Source organism: Schistocerca cancellata, chromosome 9, assembly GCF_023864275.1.
Source record: "Schistocerca cancellata isolate TAMUIC-IGC-003103 chromosome 9, iqSchCanc2.1, whole genome shotgun sequence".
Classification (NCBI taxonomy): Eukaryota; Metazoa; Arthropoda; class Insecta; order Orthoptera; family Acrididae; genus Schistocerca; species Schistocerca cancellata.
The window spans coordinates 252,133,877-252,157,983 of NC_064634.1; the positions used below are offsets into that span (position 1 = coordinate 252,133,877).

Consider the following 24,107-nt stretch of genomic DNA (forward strand, 5'->3'; position numbering starts at 1 on the left):
TTGTGACAACCTACGAACACCACTGCAACGAAGAGTGGTTTCGTCGTCTGAAGCAGGTGTGGTCAAAATTCGGTTCACTAGTTGTGTCCTGGTGTGTGTGCCATGGCGCTCAGCCTTGATGCACACTTCCCCCACCAGCACATCACGCTGTCTAGGCATTAGGAGGGGGAAAACTGTGAGCACACTGTATTTCAATGGCAAAGCAGTCACACTGCAAATGACTTGGTTTTGAATTTCACATTTCTCAAACACAGAACAAATTTTCAGTGCTATTTAATTATTTTTGGCATGCTGAATACTTAATATAATTTTTATCTGGTACAAACTGTCGGCTTGTAGGCAGACGCAGGCGATTTGCACTCAAGTTGCGATGTAAATCTGACTTATTTAGATTCATAATCGAGAAAAGGCCTCTCACACGCATATGGTGATCGAAGTATTGTATCCCTTTTGCAATCTAATTACGGAGACGTGGAAACTGTACTTGAGGAAAACAAGTAGACGTCCTGCAGAATTTTAGCATAAACGGATTTGTCTATGAAATGAGAATTACGCTGCAGACCAGCCAGTTACATCTACAAACACACAGGGGTGCTTTCAACTGAAAAGGCAAGCGGTCTCGGAAACAGCTTGAAAACAGATGTGGGATTGGCAGTGCCGTCAAAAAGTTTAGAAAAATATCCTTGCAATTCTTTCAAGGCGACAATGGATACTTCAGACCTCGAGTTTTGACCTCAGTGAGCTTAGCGATCTGGTGTGTGTTTGTCAGAATTTGTCCCATCTACAATGTGAGGTCTGCAATCCATTCTGGATGTTCTCATTTTCATACTTCTATCTTTGTACCCACTTTGCTGCAAGGGAAGAGAGACCCTCAAGTTAAGTTTCACAATGTTGTTTCAAAGTCTAAATTGCTCTATTATTGTTCTATAACATGAAAAACACATGTGCCTCTCTTTATGGCTGTAACTTATGCGTTCAGTTATACTTGCCGACTACAGTAGTTCAAGCTTTGCACCCCACTAGGTACGGTGCACATAACCCGCAAATACAGTGCTAAAATGCTATTTTCAGATCTAAAGTATCTGTATTATTTGTTATAAAGTCGCCCTAGTCTGGATAAAACTGAAACATCACTTACAAGAGTCTGATGATCAAAGTGCATGCAGCATGTATGTTGATGGGAGGTTCCGCCCGCCCAATACTGGAAGCCACATATACCACTGTGCAACACTTCTTGTAGCTAAGAGAATTTAGGACTTTTAATTTTGCTTTGTATCTCATCCATAGTAATATTATTAAGCCAGTCCACATTCTCTATGGTGTTTGTTGTCAACTCTTCCCTATACTGTCGTCAAATAATAACCATTAAATCTGGTTATTCTATCACATCTGAACACTGCAAATGACTTTTCTGTTGTTGGATACGCTGTGTTCAGACCACTACATTAAGATACCATGTGACCATCTTTTTTAAGCAAATCAGAAACGTACGAATGTTCATAAACACATGTCATATATCCTCTAATGTATATGTCTTGGATCCAGTGCTTTCTGTGAGTATTTCAAAATATGGCCACTTTCCACAGTATTCTTACTGTAAGTGCTTATATCCTACATTCCCGAGATATGTTCAGAGTTTTCCGTATACCTTGTTTAAAATAATTTATAAGCTTTGCTTGCGCAACTACAATGGCTTGTTCTTTTTCCGACAACACTCTGTATTTTTTGACCTGTTCCATACTTACTTTTCTTTTGTACACACATAAAAAGTAACTGCACTTAAAGGGGTAATTTCTGTACTATGGAACAGTTTATGTATTTCTAATTCATTGCTTCTTTTTCTTAGGACCTGCAGAATAACATTAATTGTTGCAGTTAATCTTGATTTAGCATTATCTGTATCTGATGGAGCTCCTGGTTGGAGAAAGTTAGGTTTCTCCACATTTAATACAACACTTATTTTGTACTCGTTGGAGTCTTATTTAACAATTACCATATAATTTAAAAGTAAATAATTAAAACCATAGGGGAACAGAACATAGTTTATAATCTTTTCTTAATCTGGACTCTCTGGAAAGTTCACTTGAACGTCAATCAACTTTCGTGTACTCTTATTATCACTCTGCATATTGCAGAACTCTGTTAACCACAATGCTGTAAATGTTCTGTAAGCTATTTGACGGTTTACAACACAGAGAAGTGATTTGCATGGAGTACAATAGAGCACATTGTAAATACGGATTGTTGACTTTTAATACCTTTACAGGCTTTCACAGTGTCGAACACATCATCCATTCCGAAGTTATAAATTATAGCTTCCCCTCTCATCCCTCTTTGCCACATGCTTGTAGCACGAAGGGAATTGAGCTAAGAAATGTATGCATGCAAGTCAGCAAGGAAAAAGAACACGCTATTGCAGTTATGCGAGCAAGGCCTATAAATTTCATGTAGTTCAAACACAGTATACGGAAAAATCTGGATACACTTGTGAAATACAAAATATTAGCACTTACTGTAAAAATGCCATGGAAAGTGATGGTATGTTAAAGTTTTCCTAGCAAACATAGGATTCAAGGACGTTTACTATATTAGAGGAAATACAACAAATTTGATAATAAACCTACATCCTCCTCTGAATTTGAAATATAGGTTTATTATCAGATATGTTTTATTTCCTCTAATATAGTAAACGTACTTGAATCGTATGTTTGCTAGGTAAACTTAAACATAACACTAGACGGCCCTGCCCCAGGAGATCCCGGGCCTTATCTCAATGAGGAACCGCCTCAGGAGATACTGGCAGCGTACCAGGCGCCCGTTCTATAAACTGCACGTCAACAGACTCCACGGTATAATACGGAAAAAAGTACAGACATTTCGAAACGAACAATGGGGACAGGAACTCGCAGGGCTCACACGCCCTGACGTGTGGAGGCTAGCCAGACACTTCACCAGGGAGAAACATTACATTGCCACTCTACAAGAACGAGACAGCTCAGCTTGCTTCGCGACGGAGAAGGCGGAGCTTATGACCACAACACTTGCAGCGTCTTTCATGCCGAATTTGGCTACTTCATATCGAGTATTCACACTTGAAACGGACCAGGTTACACGACTTGTAGCCCAGCCCACGCGCGACGAGATTAGATGCACTATTACAAATGAAATTACGTGGGTTATCAAGAATTACAATGCCAGGAAAGCCCCTGCGCCCGATGGCATTCAAAACCATATCCTCCAGGAGTTCACGGATAGAGCCGTAGAGTACCTTGCACACATAACGGCTCAAACGGCTCTAAGCACTATGGGACTTAAGATCTGAGGTCATCAGTCCCCTAGCCTTAGAACTGCTTATATCTAACTAGCCTAAGGACAGCACACACATCCATGCCCGAGACAGGATTCAAATCTGCGACCGTAGTAGCAGCGCGGGCTCCGGACTGAAGCACCTAGAACCGCTCGGCCACAGCGGCCGGCCACACATAACACCAACACTTCCCTGACTTTTGGAAGGCTGTCAAGGTCCTGATGTTCAGGAAGCCAGGGAAAGACCACTCCCTCCAACAAAATTACCGACCCATCAGTCTTTCGTGCTCGCTCAGCAAGATTGTTGAGAAGGTAATATTAAAACGCATCACTAGGCACTGCGTCGCCAATGACACCCTAAGACCGGAGCAGTTCGTTTTTAGGAATCACCACTCAACAACACAACTTCTCCGCGTAGTCGAACATAATAACACTCGGCTACAACATGAATAAAGCCACAGGGGCCGTGTTCCTGGACATCGAAAAATCTTTCGGCCGTCTTTGGGACAACGGCCTTATACGCAAACTAAGCGAAGCTGGTCTTCCGGACGGTCTTGTACGTCTCATACAACTCATATCTCACGAACATATGTTTCAACACTGACGTGCATGGCAAACAATCGACACAACGCGGTATCCAAGATGGAATTCCCCAGGAAAGCATCCTAGAGCCCATCTTCTTCAACTTGTTCATTAACGACTTCCCAGCAACACAAAACACGACGTTAGCCATCCGACTTTAGCGACGCGGATGACACATTCATCCATGCGCAAGATTGGAAACAGTGGAACATTAATTCACGAATACAGACGACTCTCAGAACTGCCGATCCTTGGTTGAAACGATGGCGCATTTAAGTAAACGTTGACAAGTGCGAAGCAGTTCTGTTCACACGTAGACCGAAACTACTGCACAAACATGAACACTGTAGACAGAAACCCTACATACACGCCCAATACGTTTCCGAGAGAAAGTCAGATATCTCGGTGTCTGGCTGGACCGGAAACTTACATGGGGGGACCACATGGAATACGTTGCCAACAGAGCGCACGCGAGGCTCAAACAAATCTACCCAATGCTCATCACGGAAAGTACACTGAATAGGAGGGTGTCGAGGTCCATATACATGACACTGATTAGACCTCTGATGACGTACGCAGCTCGCGCCTGGGGATATGCAGCTCCTACATGCCTGTGCCGCCTGCAGATCACACAGAACAAAGTGCTACGCATCATTAGCAACGCTCCACGCTACACACGCACCGTGGGTCTTCACAACGAATGGCAAGCTATGGCAAGCTAACATATACCAACAAGCGAGAAACGTCGGCAAGCCCCTGCATATCAGCAACGTTGACTGGATAAGTCAGCTGCTATTAAAGCCGACCAAAAGGCTAAAGCAGGGAAACCGACGAGCTCGCCCACTAACGCACAAACAGATCGCCAACATCACACTAAACTGTTCATCTGACGTTTGACATATCGGACACAAAACGATGATGAAACTGTTACAGGTTTGCTGACGCTGGCCGAGAGATCAACACCGGCACCCAGCGGCAGCCGCCGAGTAGCAGCACCGCACAACGACAAAGGCATGGACATGCATGATACCCTCAACTAACAAAGCCTACCCTTGCATGACCTGTCGCAGGCAACAAGACATCCGCTACTGCTCTTACTGCCCGACCTATCTATCGCAGAGGTTTTATTCCCTTGGCTCTTGCCTTAGCACTTTTTTTCCCTCTGCCCTTCAAGACGTTAGTCGACGTTCGACTTTCGACCCAATCGATCTCCCGATTAGCGTGTATTAATGGTTAACCTTAACCAGACGTACGAAAACATCGCAATACCCACATCCTGCGACACCTCACTTTAGAGAAAACTAACTCTTTTGCATAGATGGCAGTAGACCTTTTGAGTTGGCCATCATGCCCGTGTTGGCGTGGAGGGGCTCCACCTCTATTTGTTTTAAAAAATCTCGATATTCTTTATCTAGCAACAAAGCTGAAAACTAATGGAATAACTTAATTTAATGACCACTCTTTTATTAAAGTGGTAAATTTAATGTTCTATACACAGATTCCGCTGGTATATAGCGAAGAATTGGCAACGTACAACCAAGAGCGCGTGGAATGTCTTACTAATATTCATATACAGGAAATAAAAAGCAAAATTAATATTCCTGAACACTTTTGACTATAAGAAGTGTTGTACACAGGACGTACACCAGCTTTGTGTGGGCTCCAGTAGTGAGGAGGGAGGCTTTGATCACCGCATAATCTGTTCTCTGATCACTGGACTCTTGCATGTAGCGTATCAGTTGTAACCAAACTAAGGTGAGTTTGTGACAAACAATACAATTTATTTGCGAAAATATTGTGGCACCTAACCTGACGCTCACTTGTGCCTTGCATCAAGTGTGCAGAAAGATCGAACAAAAGTTGTTGCATAGTGTACCTTAACCTGTAAGCTGGATCAATAAGAACAAATCATGACGTATTTTGACAAATAATACATACTTTTTTGAAGTGCTATCTTACTGTACTGCAAAGATCAAATGACAGACATTGCCAAGCGTATACCTTAACCTGTAACGTACACCAGTAGAATCAATGAAGTGAGCCAAATGGACTAAATACTATTAAATGAGGGCGTGCTGAGAAGTAATATGTCCTAATTTTTTGTGTGAAAACTCTTAAAGATTTTTGAATAAAGCCAGAGTTATTAACATCCTGCTTCTTTATTCTTCATGTGCATGTACAAGGTTATTATAAATGATTGAAGCGATTTCACAGCTCTACAATAACTTTATTATTTGAGATATTTTCACAATGCTTTGCACACACATACAAAAATTCAAAAAGTTTTTTTTAGGCATTCACAAATGTTCGATATGTGCCCCTTTAGTGATTCGGCAGACATCAAGCCGATAATCAAGTTCCTCCCACACTAGGCGCAGCATGTCCCCATCAATGACACACTGGACTCGCATTCGGGAGGACGACGGTTCAATCCCGTCTCCGGCCATCCTGATTTAGGTTTTCCGTGATTTCCCTAAATCGTTTCAGGCAAATGCCGGGATGGTTCCTTTGAAAGGGCACGGCCGATTTCCTTCCCAATCCTTCCCTAACCCGAGTTTGCGCTCCGTCTCTAATGACCTCGTTGTCGACGGGACGTTAAACACTAACCACCACCACCACCACCACCCATCAATGAGTTCGAAAGCATCGTTGATGCGAGCTCGCAGTTCTGGCTCGTTTCTTGGTAGAGGAGGTTTAAACACTGAATCTTTCACATAACCCCACAATAAGAAATCGCACGGGGTTAAGTCGGCAGAGCGTGGAGGCCATGACATGAATTGCTGATCGTGATCTCCACCACGACCGATCCATCGGTTTTCCAATCTCCTGTTTAAGAAATGCCGAACATCATGATGGAAGTGCGGTGGAGCACCATCCTGTTGAAAGATGAAGTCGGCGCTGTCGGTCTCCAGTTGTGGCATGAGCCAATTTTCCAGCATGTCCAGATACACTTGTCCTGAAACGTTTTTTTCGCAGAAGAAAAAGGGGCCGTAAACTTTAAACCGTGAGATTGCACAAAACACGCTAACTTTTGGTGAATTGCGAATTTGCTGCACGAATGCATGAGGATTCTCTACCGCCCAGATTCGCACATTGTGTCTGTTCACTTCACCATTAAGAAAAAATGTTGCTTCATCACTGAAAACAAGTTTCGCACTGAACGCATCCTCTTCCACGAGCTGTTGCAACCGCGCCGAAAATTCAAAGCGTTTGACTTTGTCATCGGGTGTCAGGGCTTGTAGCAATTGTAAACGGTAAGGCTTCTGCTTTAGCCTTTTCCGTAAGATTTTCCAAACCCTCGGCTGTGGTACGTTTAGCTCCCTGCTTGCTTTATTCGTCGACTTCCGCGCGTTACACGTGAAACTTACCCGCACGCGTTCAACCGTTTCTTCGCTCACTGCAGGCCGACCCGTTGATTTCCCCTTACAGAGGCATCCAGAAGCTTTAAACTGCGCATACCATCGCCGAATTGAGTTAGCAGTTGGTGGATCTTTGTTGAACTTCGTCCTGAAGTGTCGTTGCACTGTTATGACTGACTGATGTGAGTGCATTTCTAGCACGACATACGCTTTCTCGGCTCCTGACGCCAGTTTATCTCACTGCGCTCTCGAGCGCTCTGGCGGCAGAAACCTGAAGTGCGGCTTCAGCGGAACACAACTTTATGAGTTTTTCTACGTATTTGTAGTGTGTCGTGACCATATGTCAATGAATGGAGCTACAGTGAATTTATGAAATCGCTTCAATCATTTGTAATAGCCCTGTATTTTTAGCCCCCTGCCGCTAGAGGGCTTCGAGATTTAGCGTGCAACATGGCGCTGGGTAACGTAACTACATTGGCGCGTGAAAAACAGCATACTACAATCGAGTTTCGAATTCGAAGAGCTCGTGCACACATGGAGCAATGGAGCACCCCCTCCTTCATCATGACAACGCCAGACCACACACGAGTGCTGTGACATCTGCAGCAATACAAAACCTTCGTTTCACTGTCATCAATCATCCTCCATAAGGTCCTGACTTGGTCTCATCCTATTTTTATCTATTTCCAAAACTTAAAGAACTCCTTCGAGGGCTTAACTTTTATAGCGATTAAGCGCTGCGAGCAGGGGTGAGATTGTGGCTCTGTCAACGAAGTCTAACATTCTACAGTGATGGTGCCAACAAACTGGTCTCTCGTTTGCAGAAATGTGTGCATCGCCATGGTGACTGTTGAGAAATAAATACGTAGACATGAAGCACAAAGGTGTAGAATATTAATAAAGTTTGCTTTATTTGGAAAGTCTTAACAGCTCTCACATAAAAGATTCGGAGGAGTTACATCAGCATGCCCTCATAGAACAATAATACTGTTCAGTTTTTAATGGGTGGGACAATATTGGACTGTAGTTGGGAGAGCAAAACATGTGTCTATATGTGTTCTCTAAGGAGCTCTCTGACTGGCCTGTTTCCAAGAAAATAAGTGCGGCTTAAGAAGAAGTTGGAAAATACGATTGTGAGGGCAAAATATGGGTGTGTTTTAGTGTAGAATCACTGACTGTCGTCCTTATAAGAAAGAGTCGTGGCAACCAACCCGCCCCTCCATTTGCACAACTGGGGCATGTGCCTTTGTAAGTACATATACCGTGGACCAGAAGCTCCATAACTATACTACTGAAACGAGGGAGGGGGAGGAGAGCGCAATGACCAAGTTTGTTCTGTGATCCATTCACTCTAGCTTCGTTGGTATTTCTGTCTTCTATTCCCTTATCTATTGTATTATTGCTGCCTCTCCACATTATTAGATTCTTATTGATCTTCACACAATTTATTAATTTCTCCATTTCCTAAAACTTCCCCTCTGTTTCGTCATCATCAGCTGGTAGCGTGAACATGCAAACTTGGACAATAGAGGTGTGCATTACCTTTCTTTCGAACTTCAGAAGAGTAGTGGTGTCACCTAGTCGAAATGTCCTACTCTGTTATCTAACTCTCTATTACACCAGCCGTTGATGTTGTCGTACAATGCTCTAATCCAAATTCTGTATTCCCCAGTCATTTGACTTCATTAATTCCTACTGTGTCTTAATTTCAGTTTGGCAATAAAACTTCACGTTTTGCAGGCTCTGAAAAATATTCAGATTTCATAATTGCACTCATAGATTCATACACTACACTCACAGATTCATACAACGTTACCAAACTGTCGTTCTTTTAGTTACGCCCCGGAAAAACTGAATGGGGGAAAACGGTACCTTTCTAAATAAGTTAGAGATTACCACGATACAGCTTCTAGGAAAGCATACTCCTTTTGGATGCACAGTGTGTGTATTATGTGTGGTAGTCTTTGTCGGTTCCAACATCAATGGTGGTTTTCCTATTACCAACTTTCTCTGGCTGCCATTGAGAGGGAACGTCTATCAAGTCAGTTAATCGAAGTGTCGTTGCGTGAGCAGACGGTGAAGCGGTGTGACGATGGTGGGTCGGGAAACGCGCCAGTGTTCTACTAGTCTACTACCACAAACTTTTTTTTTTTTTTTTTTTTTTTTTTTTTTTTTTTTTTTTTTTTTTTAGTCTTCTGACTGGATCTGGATCGGTGCCCCCTGTGACGAATTCCTCTCCTGTGCCAACCTCTTCTTGACTAGCCCTTGCAACATACGTCCTCAATTATTTCAATTATTTGTTGAATGATGTATCCCAGTCATCCTCTACAGGTTTCACTCTCTACGACTCCCTCTAGTACCATGGAAGTTATTCCCTGATGTCTTAACAGATGTCCTATTATCCTGTCCCTTCTTCTTGTCGGTGTTTTCCATATATTCCTTTCCTCTCCAATTCTGTAGAGAACCTCCTCATTTCTTACCTTACCAGTCCACCTAATTTTCAACATTCTTCCGTAGTACCACATTTCAAATGCTACGATTCTCTTCTGTTCTCGTTTTCCTACAGTCCATCTTTAGCTACTACAGAATTCTGTGCTCCAAATGTATATTTTCAGAAATTTCTTCCTCAAATTAAGTCCTATGTCTGACACTGGTAGACTTCTCTTGGCCAGGAATGTCCTCTTTGCCAGTGCCTGTCTGCTTTTTATATCCTCCTTGTTCCGCTCATCATGGGTTATCTTACTGCCTAAGTAGTAGATTTAATTAATTCTGTTTACTTCGTGATCACCAATCCTGATGTTAAGTTTCTCGCTGTTCTCGTTTCTGCAACTTCTCATTACTCTCGTCTTTCTTCGATTTGCTCTCAATCCATATTCTGTACTCATTAGCATGTTCATTCCATCCAGCAGATACTGTAATTCTTCTTCACACACCTTCAACTAGGAACACTATTGCTTGGTTTATAGCTAAGTGTTTTCCATGCTTGAACGAGGAAAGTCAGTCCCTTAGGCCAACGGAATAAACCCACAGTTCCCGCAGTGACAGTCACATATGTGCCGCCTACTTATTTGATGATCCCTGTCTGTAGTTGATATCAGTTAATATTACATTACGACAGCGTCTGGTAAACAACCTTGAAAGTTGCTGAATGGTTTTAGTTTCCTGGAGTTTGCTGCCGGTTCAATCTGTTGCGTAACACAGGGCGAAGGAAAGTGACAGATCTACCAGTAAGCACGTGATGCGGAATACCTGGTGCCGCTATAAGCAGCTAGGGGAAGTTCGGGTATAGTCGGGCATGATGGTAAAACTAGGAACCCACGTACTTGATAACATTCTTATTTGGCCTTAGACCATGAAGACAGCCAGCAGTTTCATTACCGCCATGAGGCTTGGTAGCGTCAGACGCATTGTTGTTGAGCAAAATAATTTGTTAGATTTTTGTGGTTGTTTACCTTATTTTGTGATGTTTTTTACTCAGAAATGGACTTATACCATCGTATTACAAGTAATATAATGAGTAATACTTTTTAACAGGCTTTATGAACGTATGCCATGTTAAACGATTCTTCACCTTCTTTCTTATGCAGAAGGAATTTTGCAGATAAGGTAGAGCTGGGGTACAACGGGTAGTAGCAATGGCGTAAAACTGGAACTACCTGATACATTACCCCTTGACTTCGTTACATATAGCTCATATTTGTAATATATGAAGTACATGCTTTTAACGGCGTGGTAGTTGTGTGTACACGTCTTAATAACGACAATTTAATAATTATACCCGACAGTTTAATAATTATATCTCGAGTTAACATTATTTTGCGCCAGTTTGGAGATTAATTTTGTCACTAATAATTTGATTAACTACCCATTACTGAAGAGGTATATTTTCATTTGAGCTGGGACCAATAAGCGCTTTATACGGTCAGGAAATTGAGACATGGCTTATTAGTCACATGGGAACGATGGTAACCCAGTATCAAATAGCTCAGTTGTTCGGACTTGCGTATAGTAGAACTGCAACAATGCAAAACGGCCTATTTGGATTTAAAGGTTTTCCTGCGTAATGCAAATGCATTTGGCAAGGAGGAATATGCACCATCAGATACAACAGAATGAATAATGGTAGATTCGCAGAATACGATAGATCAGTTACTGCTTCTTCTCCACATCCTGGTCCGTCGACTGATGTACAAACACAGTCCTAATTCAGTGTTTCACCGCAGAGTGTAAGGCCAGTTCCTCATTACGACGGACCATGACCAACCGGGTGAAGAGGAAAATGCGCCGTGGTCACAGCCTCCCAGCAAAACTGAACTCAGTGCAAGAAAAGCGTCTTCCCGCCGGGTTAAAAGAAATTCTGGACTCCAGGTCTATACCGTAAAAAAGGATCAGAAGAGTAAGGCAAGCAGCTGTTCTGAAGACGGGAATGAAACACCTTGTCTTCTTAGCAAAGAGACCTTCTAGTCAACAAGAAAATCAGATGTTGGGTAAAACGTTTATAAAGTGTGGCCATGAGGCTCGCACAGGTTGGATCGAAGATGACTTGTGTAAGTATCGGTGGTCCCATGCCTCAGACAGAAAATGGAACATCGCTTGTTCGTGCTCCTCAGAGTACCTGTGTATGTTGTATAACCGTACATTGCACAGCGCTGAGTTATGTTAGATGTAATTTAGACCATCAAAATATGTCCTCGTAATTCATATGTGTTGTTCATGCCTTGTTTATCTATCACTGAAATAAATTTGAAGCCCCAACAATAAAAACAGTCATTGTTATCTACCTTTCTCCTAAGCTACCCGATCATACCTCAGCTTTTCCTACAACGCCTCCTAACTACGCGTCATAAATCCATGGTAATCTTTATGGAAATTCACAGAAGTGCCTGGATTTGTGCTCCTGGATTCCTTAACACTACATAGTTATCCTATAAACATCTCACTACCCGAGATTATTAGAAAAAGATGGACGAAATCTGAAATTATTTTAGTAAAGATCTGTTGATGACCATGTATTATTCATCCTGTTTTGTGATAGACACTGCACTAATTTATTAATTGATCGGAAGATGACTGATTGTTCATCTAAAACCAGTCACCAATAATTGTTAAAATATTGCCATCTGAACTGTTAAAGTATTTTATATAAGAAATTCTTAACATTAGGTAAAGTTATCAATCTACACGTAGTATGAATACAAATTTTCAGCTTACTGATTCTATATTGCATGTAACGCACCTGAACGCGAGGATGCTGGGACAACATGTAAACAACGGCTTCCGCTATGTCTCCTGATTCCAGGGCTGGCATATCCTTGAATTTGTCAGCCAAATCTTTTGGAATAACAGCCATTGCGTTTGACACACCTTCAGTTTGAACTAATCCTGGAGAAACTTCCTGTAAGAAGACGTGTTACACAAAAAGTAAGTACAGTCACAGAATTCAAATTCTGAAAATTCAAATTTCGTCTCTCTCTCTCTCTCTCTCTCTCTCTCTCTGTCTCTCTCTTTCACACACAAACACACACACACATACACACACACAGAGAGAGAGAGAGAGGGGGGGGGGGGGGAGAGAGAGAGAGAGAGAGAGAGAGAAAGCCACGCACGCACGCACACACGCGCTACACACACACACACATATACACACATATGCCCAAGCTTATATACAGAACACAGATAAACTAATCAATATATTGTCTCACTACGCCACTGTTAGTGGGTATAATTTCAGGGTGCAAAAAAAATGTTAATTTATGACTAATTTAGTATTCAATCGTGTTTTGGGAACTACTCTCTGTGAACTATTCGAAGATGTTTTTGATTTACATTCACTTTTTCTGTCATAGGTTTTTTATGGTAGCCATCACATACCTGACAGAGAGGCGCTGATTGCAACAGCATGCCCCTTCCGCCATTTCTCAAAACCAATCAGTCACAGAGAGTAACATGGATAGCACACATGGGACACATAGGGCACGTGGTTCTGAACGCGGATATGGATTTGTCTGGTTTTTTCCCGGGACTTGTAACCAGTGCTACGGGACTCTGTACGTCCATCTTTTCAGAGAGGGCTGGAGGACTCGGCTGTTCAGTACAGAATGTCAAATCAAACACCTTTCGGCTGGATAATTTCCGAACTGTTATTTTATTGGGCTATCAATATCGGTGATTTACTAGCTATCTTCAGGCCCCTTGTTCGCCTACTTAGCTAGGTGGTAACGTGCTCGCCTCCCATGCAAACGGCCCCGGGTTCGAGTCCCGGCCGGGTTGGAGATTTTCTCCGCTCGTGGACTGCATGTTGTGTTGTCCTCATCATCATTTCAGCCTCATCATCAGCGCGCAAATTATACTTGCCCTCGGCGGCCGAACTTCCTCGAATAGGGCCTCCCTTCCAACGACGCCATTTCAATTTTTTTTTCAGGCCCCTTACCGACGTGTAGGGAGATACCCACCTCGATTACGGCCAGAATACGGGCCAGCATTCAAAGATCCGTATCTATATAGACTTCTGCTCGATATAGCGATGATTTCAGTCATCATCTGCTGACTCCTGATGATGTTTGAAGTGGTCGCTGTATCAAGCAGAAATCTACAGATGCCGATCTTTGAAAGAAATGTTCAAATGTGTGTGATATCTTATGGGACTTAACTGCTGAGGTCATCAGTCCCTAAGCTTACACACTACTTAACCTAAATTATCCTAAGGATAATTATCCTAAGGATGCCCGAGGGAGGACTCGAACCTCCGCCGAGCCCAGCCGCACAGTCCATGACTGCAGCGCCTTAGACCGCTTTTTTTTTCCTTTTTTTTTTTGCATTTTGTTCGTTATTGATCGTTGTGTTTGGACGTTGCGGACGTCGCAAGACACCCTGTTCAAGTTCGGTGGCTGATGCTTCCACTCAGTTTTTTATTACAGAGGCCAACCGGCTCTCTGACCGAACACGCTGAGCTACCGTGCCGGCTACCGCTCGGCTAATCCCGCGCGGCGCCGATCTTTGAATGCTGGCCCCTATTTTGACCGGAACCGAGGTTGGAATCTTCTAATACGTCGGTAAGAGGCCTTAAGATAGCTAGTTAATCACCGAAATTGATGGCCCAATAAAATAACAGTCTGGAAATTAGATGGCTGAAAGGTACTTGATTTGATATTCAGTGCTACGAGGGCCAAGTTTACTGCGACGACAGCGCCGTAACTTCAGACTCGCCTGTGTTGTGCTCATGGACTGTGCTGCAACTTACGTGGAAGGAGGTGTACGACTCTTCTAGTGACGTCAGGGCCTGAGTTCTGTTGACAGGCACAAGCGGTATAGCAATTACAGTTCACGGTGCGACTTCCAGTATGAAACTATGCTGCAGACGTTTAAACCGTCATACACGGTGCACTTCACGTATATTACATTACACCGTAAAAGAACTGAAAAGGGGAAATAAAAACTCTTCGGAAATATTGCTTTAAATGAAAATTACCTTCAAGGCGATTTCTCGCTTTATTTTCGATCTTTGCAGCCTTAGATCTTGATCTAATGTAAAAAAAAAAATACAGCTTTTGATTCTCGTTGTACAGAAGAACATACATTCACGAGGGAAAACTATTAAGGAAAGGACTAATCAGTAAACAAGAATCTGATTTTATTTGGAAAATTTTAGTAATTCCCGTCCGCTATTGTTTACATGTCGGTTGATCCTTATTATATTACTGTATATGAAAAATTTCGCAGAATGTGACATTTTTTTAAAGCGATTTCGTTCACATCTTTACCACAAGCACGTATCTCAGAAAAGCGAGAACAGTCATTCCAAAAGCTGTTTCAACATTTCTCCGTGACTTGCGCTGCTTAGGAACAAATTTTCAATGTCATCAAATACTAGTGTTTGAAACAGATGTTACCTGTCAACAACACAGATGGAACAAATATGAATTAACGCTGCTGTTTACTCCACTTGCATTGAATTCATCACCACTGGCTACAAGTACTTTACATGTATAGCAGCCGTTTTTGAGTTTTAAAAAATAATGTAGAACAACACACTTGTGTCATTCTTAAATGAATCTGTTTTATTTCCGTTTTCCGTGTTCGTCTTGTAATTTACCTTACAACTTGGTACATAACAGGTACGCCCCATTTCATTTACCTAGATCAAGTAACAGACAGATTTATGGTCTTCGAAAGCAAGAAAAAACAAGCTGCACACAGTTAAACAAGGATTACTTATATTAAGAAAAAAGTAACGGATTGTGTGTACCATACACAAATCTAAAAAAGATATATCTCTGACAGAGCTCAGACGCACTCTATGGTTCTTGCACAAACGTTTAATACTGACTGAGAGTATGAAGCGCTCAACCGTATCCTTTCGGACATGTCTGAAAGAGCAGACAACATATATGTAATTAAGGCGAGGCTGGCCAATGTTACCTTCAGGTGCAGATGCACACCACCCTCGAACTCTTGCAGGAATCGGTGAAACGCAGTGGTTAATGAGTGTAATGGGGATGGACACTACGTCAGTAGTGTCTGGATAAGTTGAGAATTTTGGCCTGGCGGGAGGCGTGTAGGGTAGTCCATGCAGTTGCGAAGACCACTGTGTCCGGATGGCTTAGTGGTCAGAGCATCTGCTTAGTGAGCAGAAGACCCGGGTTCACATCCCAGTCCGAACACAAATTTTCAACTTCCGCATTGATGTAAATCAATGCCTACTAGCAACTAAATGTCATTAATTCTTTTGTGTCCGTATCCTTCGGGGTTAGCCGGCCGAAGTGGCCCATCGGTTCTAGGCGCTACAGTCTGGAACCGCGCGACCGCTACGGTCGCAGGTTCGAATCCTCCCTCGGGCATGGATGTGTGTGATGTCCTTAGGTTAGTTAGGTTTAAGTAGTTCTAAGTTCTAGGGGACTGATGACCTCAGCAGTTAAGTCCCATAGTGCTCAGAGCCATTGTGCACCTACGGGGCTAGCCTGCGGCCGTAGCTTACAGGATTCCACATAGGTCTTACTGGGGCTAGGCACCGACTTCGGGAAGTCACGAGTGTAGCTGCCAGTTGTCACTGGCTCTGTATCTCATAGGATACGACTGTGACAAAAGTTATGACAGCCATAATTGCAATACGCCCTGTGAACAACTGCTACGGCCTTGGCTACCTCCGCATTCAGAACTGTCTGTGCTGCGACAGTTCTGCCGCAGTTTCTTCACAGATATTTACGACGGGTTTTCTTCTGATAATAAATACAGTATTACATGTGTAAAATCATTTTTACACAACTCTATTTTTACGAATAAAAACTGGACTACACTCACGTGGATATTTATTTTGAAAAAAAAATGTCAAAAACGTTAACTCACGTATACGTACAGACATTAACAACGACGTGAATTATGTGATCACTATGTCAGTTCTGCGTAAAACTATCATATGCAAGCCAGCAACTCTACAACATGTTTGTGTCATTTGTAAAGTGAAATCGTATGTTTGAAACAAGGATGGCACTTGGTGTTCTGAAAGTGTGGGAAGACGTATGTGAAACCAACTGATGAGAAGGTGTCAATGTCTCAGTAGCTGCCTAATCTGCAGATAAAGCAATTGGTATACTGGAGACACGTAACATGTGGAATTGGAAAAGCTGTCGGATATAGTCACTTTGTGGATAGTGGCAATAGTTACTCATCACTGGAGCAATTGAATTGGAAACCTCATCGACTATAGTGCACGAAGATGAGATGTATGCGAGGTGATGTGGGACGAATCATAGAAGAAAGCAGTAGACTCCCTACAATGTGCCGAGTGGACTGCAAGTCAACAGAGCGCCAGTCTCATCACGGATGATCCAACAAGCGAGGTGACACTCGGGAGCATTTCATATTCTGGAGCATGTCAGTTTAAAAACCTAGTTGGCGACACAGATTTAGGTTTCTGTGGATTCACTACATCACAATTAGGCAAATAATGGAATGGCTCCTTCCTCATTCTTTCCCAATTCAAGACAGAACTCTGTTCCAATTGTTGTCCGATTCAACAACAACGGCGGTTTACGCTGTTCGTGGCATGGACAAGGATTGCCGTGTCGCCTGTTCCAAGCGACATTTCTGGAACGCCCATCCACGTGCTTTGGTCTTGAAGAAAGTGTATATGCCTCAAATTATGTCTCTTGTTTGCTTGTGTACAATTTGTCGCCTACCACCATCATCAGCGATGACAACTTGCAACAAATGGAATAAAAATTCACTAAATAACGCTTGCAACAAATGGAATAAAAATTCACTAAATAACGCCACGATCACTTTAAAGCTCGCATTGGATACGATATTCAGAGAAGGGGGCTCAGAACACCACTGAACGCTCATTGTCTGTCGGAGAATGCGTGACGTAGGTGCACGAACAATCCTAAACTCGTACCGCCATATTCTTGACTCCAACTGTAATCTCATCGTACACAGTGAATTCTGCCCTAATCTGCCTCGTTCTTCAGGACTGAGTCATAGATTTGTTGCAAAGTAGCCTGACTCGAACTTTAATCGGAGTGTAATTTCTGATCATTCGTCAGAAATGGGTGAAATTAATACCGTCAAACGAAACATTGATTCCCAGTGCAATGGTGAATTTTCATTCCACGTACACATTTACTCAGCTTCATGATGGAATTTCAATGTGTTACTCTGCTGACAAGAATTCCTTAGCACTTTTCGAAGTACTCGTGTTTGTTTAACATGTAACAGTCTAATTCAACAGGGGAACAATGCTCGAACACACAGAGCAAAGAATGTTGCTGTCGTTGCTGTTGCTGTTCTTATTATTATTATTGTTGTTGTTGTTGTTGTTGTTGCGGCCTTTAGCCTGTAGACTGGTTTGTTGTAGTTCTTCATGACAAGTGTGTCCTGTGAAAGATTTTACTCTTATTGAGACACTAGCTGGCCGCGGTGGCCGTGAGGTTCTAGGCACTTCACTCCGGAACCGCGAGACTGCTACGATCGCAGGTTCGAATCCTGCCTCGGGCAGGGATGCGTGTGATGTCCTTAGGTTAGTTAGGTTTAAGTAGTTCTAAGTTCTATGGGACTGATGACCTCAGATGTTAAGTCCCATAGTGCTCAGAGCCATTTGATTTTTTTTTAAATTGAGACACTACTGCTTTGTCACGTCAGCATGGTTACCAACGGATTTGCATGGTTAATTTTAAGGGGTGGGGCAATGTCCTTCCTGTCACCACACCATTACCCATCAAAGGGAATACTTGTACTCTGTCTGTGGTGTCACCGCCAGACACCACACTTGCTAGGTGGTAGCTTTAAATCGGCCGCGGTCCATTAGTACATGTCGGACCCGCGTGTCGCCACTGTCAGTAACTGCAGACCGAGCGCCACCACACGGCAGGTCTAGAGAGACGTACTAGCACTCGCCCCAGTTGTACGACGACTTTGCTAGCGACTACACTGACGAAGCCTTTCTCTCATTTGCCGAGAGACAGTTAGAATAGCCTTCAGCTAAGTCCATGGCTACGACCTAGCAAGGCGCCATTAGCCTTTCAGTACTTGTATTTAAAGACTCTCAATTGTATCGTCAAGAGCGATGTACCACAATGATGGAATAAAGTGAAGTATTCGAGGAGCTACGTACTTTTCTCTATAGCATTCACAAAGTATCCTGTTTCAGACCTCACGCCAGCCGGCGTGTGTGTACGCGTGCATTTCGGTTACCCGTCACTGTGGACTGGCTGTCTTGTCAGTCCAAAACACTGTCTGTGGGCTGTTTTACTCATGTGAAAGTGAGCAAAAGTTTTCTGAATCTGTCCCGTGAAAGATTATCCTTTTTACTGAGCCGTTGTCCAATACCGCCGCAAAGCCGGCATGGCTATGAACGGATTCAGCACGGTTAATTTTAATAGGTGGTCCAATGCCTTTCCTGCCCCAACACCATTACGCATCAGAGGGAATACATTTACTCCAATTGTCGGCAGGCTGTATTACTCTTGCGAAAGAGAACAAATGTTTTCTAAATATGTTCTGAGGAAGATTATACTTTTTATTGATCCTTCGTCCCACATCGGCACAAAGTCAACATGATTATGAACAGATGTGGCATGGTTAATTTTAATAGGTGACTGAATTCCCTTCCTGACACCATCCCACGGGTGACTGAATTCTCTTCCTGACACCATCCCATTACCAGTCGAGGTAAAACATGTACTCCAACTGTTCGTGGATTGTTTTACCCGTGTGAGAGTGAGCAAAGTTTTCCAACTCTGTCCTGTGAAAGATTATCCTGTTTACTGAGCCATGGTTCCACATCAGCACAAGGTCTGCATGGTTATAAACGGATTTGGCATGGTTGAATTTAAGGAGTGGCTTGATCCCCTTCCTGTCAACAAACCATTACCCATGGAGGGAATGTACGTACTCCAATTGTCTGTGGGCTATAATACTCATATCGAAGTGAGCAAAAGTTTTCTATTTCCATCATGTGAAAGGTTATTCCTTTTACTAAGCCCCTGTCCTAGGTCGGCGTGATTATGTACAGATCTGGCATAGTTAATTTTAATGGGTGGCCAGATGTCCTACCTGTCACCACCTCATTACTCCTCAGAGGGAGTACATTTTCTTCGACTGTCTGCAGGCTGTGTTACCCATGTGAAACTGAGCAAAAGTTTTCTAAAGCTGTCCTGTGAACGATTATACTTTTTACTAAGCTTTGTCCAGCATCGGCACATGGTCTGAATGGTTATGAACGAATTCAGCACAGTTCTTTTTAATGGGAAGCACGGGGCCCTTCCTGTCACCACGCCACTACCCCTCCGAGGGAATAAATTTACTCCAACTGTCGGCTGTTGTTGTGGGTTGGCAGGAGAGCCAACACCGGGTTACTAGAGGAAGCCGAAAGGCACTCGTTTTAGCTCACGCAGGCTGACGCGAGGTCTGGAACAGGACAAGGAAATTAGACTTTAGAAAAAACGGACGTAGCTGGTGGAATACTTAACTTTAATCCATTAATGGTGAACGTCGCTCTTGACGGTACATGATTCAGTATCAATAGTAACTGGTAATGGCGCCTTGCTAGGTCGTAGCAAATGACGTAGCAAAAGGCTATGCTAACTATCGTCTCGGCAAATGAGAGCGTATTTTGTCAGTGAGCCATCGCTAGCAAAGTCGGTTGTATAACTGGGGCGAGTGCTAGGAAGTCTCTCTAGACCTGCCGCGTGGCGGCGCTCGGTCTGCAATCACTGATAGTGGCGACACGCGGGTCCGACGTATACTAACGGACCGCGGCCGATTTAAAAGCTACCCCCTAGCAAGTGCGGTGTCTGGCGGTGACACCACAGCTTTATTACTCTAGTGACGGAGAACTAAAATTTTCTAAATCTGTTCTGTGAAAGATTATATCTTTTATTGATCTATCGTTGCACATCGGCAGAGGAACTGCAATGTTATGAACGGATGTCGCATGGTTAAATTCATGGGGTGGTTGGATGCCATTCCTGTAAACACCCCATTACTCTAAGAGGGAATACATGTACTTCAAATTTCTGTGGGCTGTGTTATTCTTGTGAAAGTGAACTTAAGTTTTCTAAGTATTTGTAAATTGTCTAACGGAAGTGGGGCTTGTGCATAGGTCCAGTATTCACCTTGTAGCATGTGGGAAACCACCTAAAAACTACATAAAGGTTCTCTGGCGCACCAACACTAGTCGTTCTTCCACCAGTCGTTTTCGATTCGGGACCAACGCAACTCCCCTTCCCAGGATTAGCAGCTATCTGGCAGGCCCTGGGAAAGTTTCTTCTTCTCTATATAATTACTGCAATCGACAGCCATTTGAATGTGCATATTGTATTCAGGCCTTGGTCTTCCTTAACAGTTGTTACTCCGCTCGCTCCCTCCCATTACGAAAGTGTCGACACTTTCATGCCTCAGGATGCGCCCTAACAACCTTTCCTTTCTTTTAATCAAGTTGTCCCATAAATTTTTTTGTTCCCCAGGTCGATTCCGTACTTCTCCATTATATTTTCGATTCACGCATCCAGTACCAAATTTCAAAAGCTTCTGTTTTCCTCTGGTTTGAACTGACTATCAACCACGTGTCACATCCGTTAAAGGCTACGCTCCAAAGAAATTCGCTGATGGGAAAAAATATGGCAACAGTATAAAATAGTTAATGCGGAGTAATGAAATTTTGGGAATACATTTACCTAGTAATATATTTAAATGATTAACATGCCAAGATCACAGATTAATGTAAGTACACTACTGGCCATTAAAATTGCTACACCACGAAGATGAAGTGCTACAGACGCGAATTTTAACCGACAGGAAAAAGATGCTGTGATATGCAAATGATTAGCTTTTCAGAGCATTCACACAAGGTTGGCGCCGGTGGCGACACCTACAACGTGCTGTGTGTGTGTGTGTGTGTGTGTGTGTGTGTGTGTGTGGTTGGAGGTTTTCGGGCGCTAAACAGCACGGTCATCAGCGCTGACATGAGGAACGTTTCCAACCGATTCCTCATATACAAACAGTAGTTGACCGGCGTTGCCTGGTGAAATGTTGTTGTGATGCCTCGTGCAAGGAGGAGAAATGCGTACCATCATGTTTCCGACTTTGATAAAGGTAGCCTATCGCGATTGCAGTTTATCGTATCGCGTTGGTCGAGATCCAATGACTGTTAGCAGAATATGGAATCGGTGGGTTCAGGAAGGTAATACGGAACGCCGTGCTGGATCCCAACGACCTCGTATCACTAGCAGTCGAGATGACAGGCATCTTATCCGCATGGCTGTAATGGATTGTGCAGCCACGTCTCGATCCCTGAGTCAGCAGATGGGGACGTTTGCAAGACAACAACCATCTGCACGAACAGTTCGACGACGTTTGCAGCAGCATGGACTATCAGCTCGGAGACCATGGCTGCAGTTACCCTTGACGCTGCATCACAGACAGGAGAGCCTGCGATGGTGCACTCAAAGACGAACCTGGGTGCACGAATGGCAAAGCGACATTTTTTTCGGATGAATCCAGGTTCTGTTTACAGCATCATGATGGTAGCATCGGTGTTTGGTGACATCGCGGTGAACGCACATTGGAAGCGTGTATTCGTCATCGCCATACTGGCGTATCATCCAGCATGATGGTATGGGTTACCATTGGTTACACGTCTCGGTCACCTCTTGTTCGCATTGACGGCACTTTGGACAGTGCACGTTACATTTCAGATGTGTTACGACCCGTGGCTCTACCCTTCATTCGATCCCTGAGAAACACTACATTTCAGCAGGATAATGCACGACGGCATGTTGCAGGTCCTGTACGGGCCTTTCTGGATACAGAAAATGTTCAACTGCTGCCCTGGCCAGCACATTTTCCAGATCTCTCACCAACTGAAAACATCTGGTCAATGGTGGCGAGCAACTAGCTCGTCGCAATACGCTAGTCACTAGTCTTGATGAACTGTGGTATTGTGTTGCAGCTGCATGGGCAGCTGTACCTGTACACGCCATCCAAGCTCTGTTTGGGTTGACTCAATGTCCAGGTGTATCACGGCCGTTATTACGGCCAGAGGTGGTTGTTCTGGGTACTGATTTCTCAGCATCTATGCTCCCAAATTGCGTGAAAATGTAAACACATGTCAGTTCTAGTATAATATATATGTCCAATGAATACCCATTTATCATTTGCATTTCTTCTTGGTGTAGCAATTTTAATGGCCAGTAGTGTATGAGAAAAGCCATTGCGAATGTGAATTGCTGGTACATTAGTAACCCATGTAATCTTCATAATATCGAATGTAACCATGCAAAAGCGCACACATTGTACTGTACAGGTGTCAGATGCCTGTTGCTATTGGTCGGTCAATACAGGGACGGTTAATGCTGTTTCTGGATGACGCTGGAGTTGTCGACCAATGATATCCCCTATGCGCTTGACTGGAGATGGATCAGGTGATCGAGCAGGTCAAGGCAACATGTCGAAACTCTGTAGAGCGTGTTGGGTTACAAGAGCGGTACGTGGTCGAGCGCTGCCTTGCTAGAAACCATCCTGAGGAATGCTGTTTATGAATGACAGCACAACAGATCGAATCACCATACTGACGCACAATTTTGCACTTACGATGCGTGGCATGCTGTCATGCCCAAACGCACCCCAGATAATAACACCTGGTATTGGTCCAATGGGCCTCACACGCAGACAGTTTGGTTGCACGGAACTGCCACCGAGGCAGAACCAACATTCACCAGGAAACACAACAGATCTTCACCCTTCCCTCCAGTGAGCTTTCGCTCGGCACCACTGAAGTCGCAAATGACCGTGATTTGGGCGCAGTGGAATGCACGCCGCAGGGCGCCTGGCTCGGAGCTGTCCTTGGAGTAAGCCATCAGGTGACTGACTGTCTGGAGCCCGTTCTTCTTGCGATCGTACCTTCTCGTGATCACCGCTGTCAGCAGTCGTTTACAGCGGCTACATTCCTACGAAGTCTTACTGCAATATCGCAGCTTCTCGTTACACGGCCTCTTTCAAATTCAATGCGGCGTTTGTAAGAGGTCCATGAGTAAGGAATTTATTGCTAGCGCACTCACGCGCTGCCTGCGATATGTAAGCTACAACAGAATCGCAGACCAGAGAGCAGTGTCCGTAGCAGTAGTAGTAGTAGCTCGCAGTCGGGCGGTTGGGTCAGGTCGCTCTTAGAGAGCAGTTGTCGAATTGTATAGCTCACAGAGAGCACTTGGGTCCTGGAGTTCGGACAATGCAGTCCAGTAGTGGTGTTTTGTAGCTCAAGAAGAGCAGTAGAGTTACGGAGTTACCAAGGCCGGTCGTGGAGAACGATGGCGGTGCTTGAGCAATGTACTAAAAGGTAAAAGCAAAATATTATTTTTCTTTATTGCC

General features: G+C 43.6%; 1 protein-coding gene and 1 non-coding gene across 2 annotated transcripts in view; one reads left to right on the plus strand and one right to left on the minus strand.

The window, feature by feature from the left end:
- Positions 1–24,107, minus strand: part of LOC126100589 (farnesol dehydrogenase-like) — a 73,415-nt gene that overhangs the window by 977 nt on the left and 48,331 nt on the right. The window contains exon 5 of the mRNA XM_049911215.1: positions 12,484–12,642. Coding sequence (XP_049767172.1) covers positions 12,484–12,642 — 159 coding nt within the window. The remainder of the gene's footprint in view (positions 1–12,483; positions 12,643–24,107) is intronic.
- On the plus strand, positions 15,836–15,907 carry Trnat-agu (transfer RNA threonine (anticodon AGU)). Its single transcript has one exon. It is a non-coding gene; the product is annotated as a tRNA-Thr (tRNA).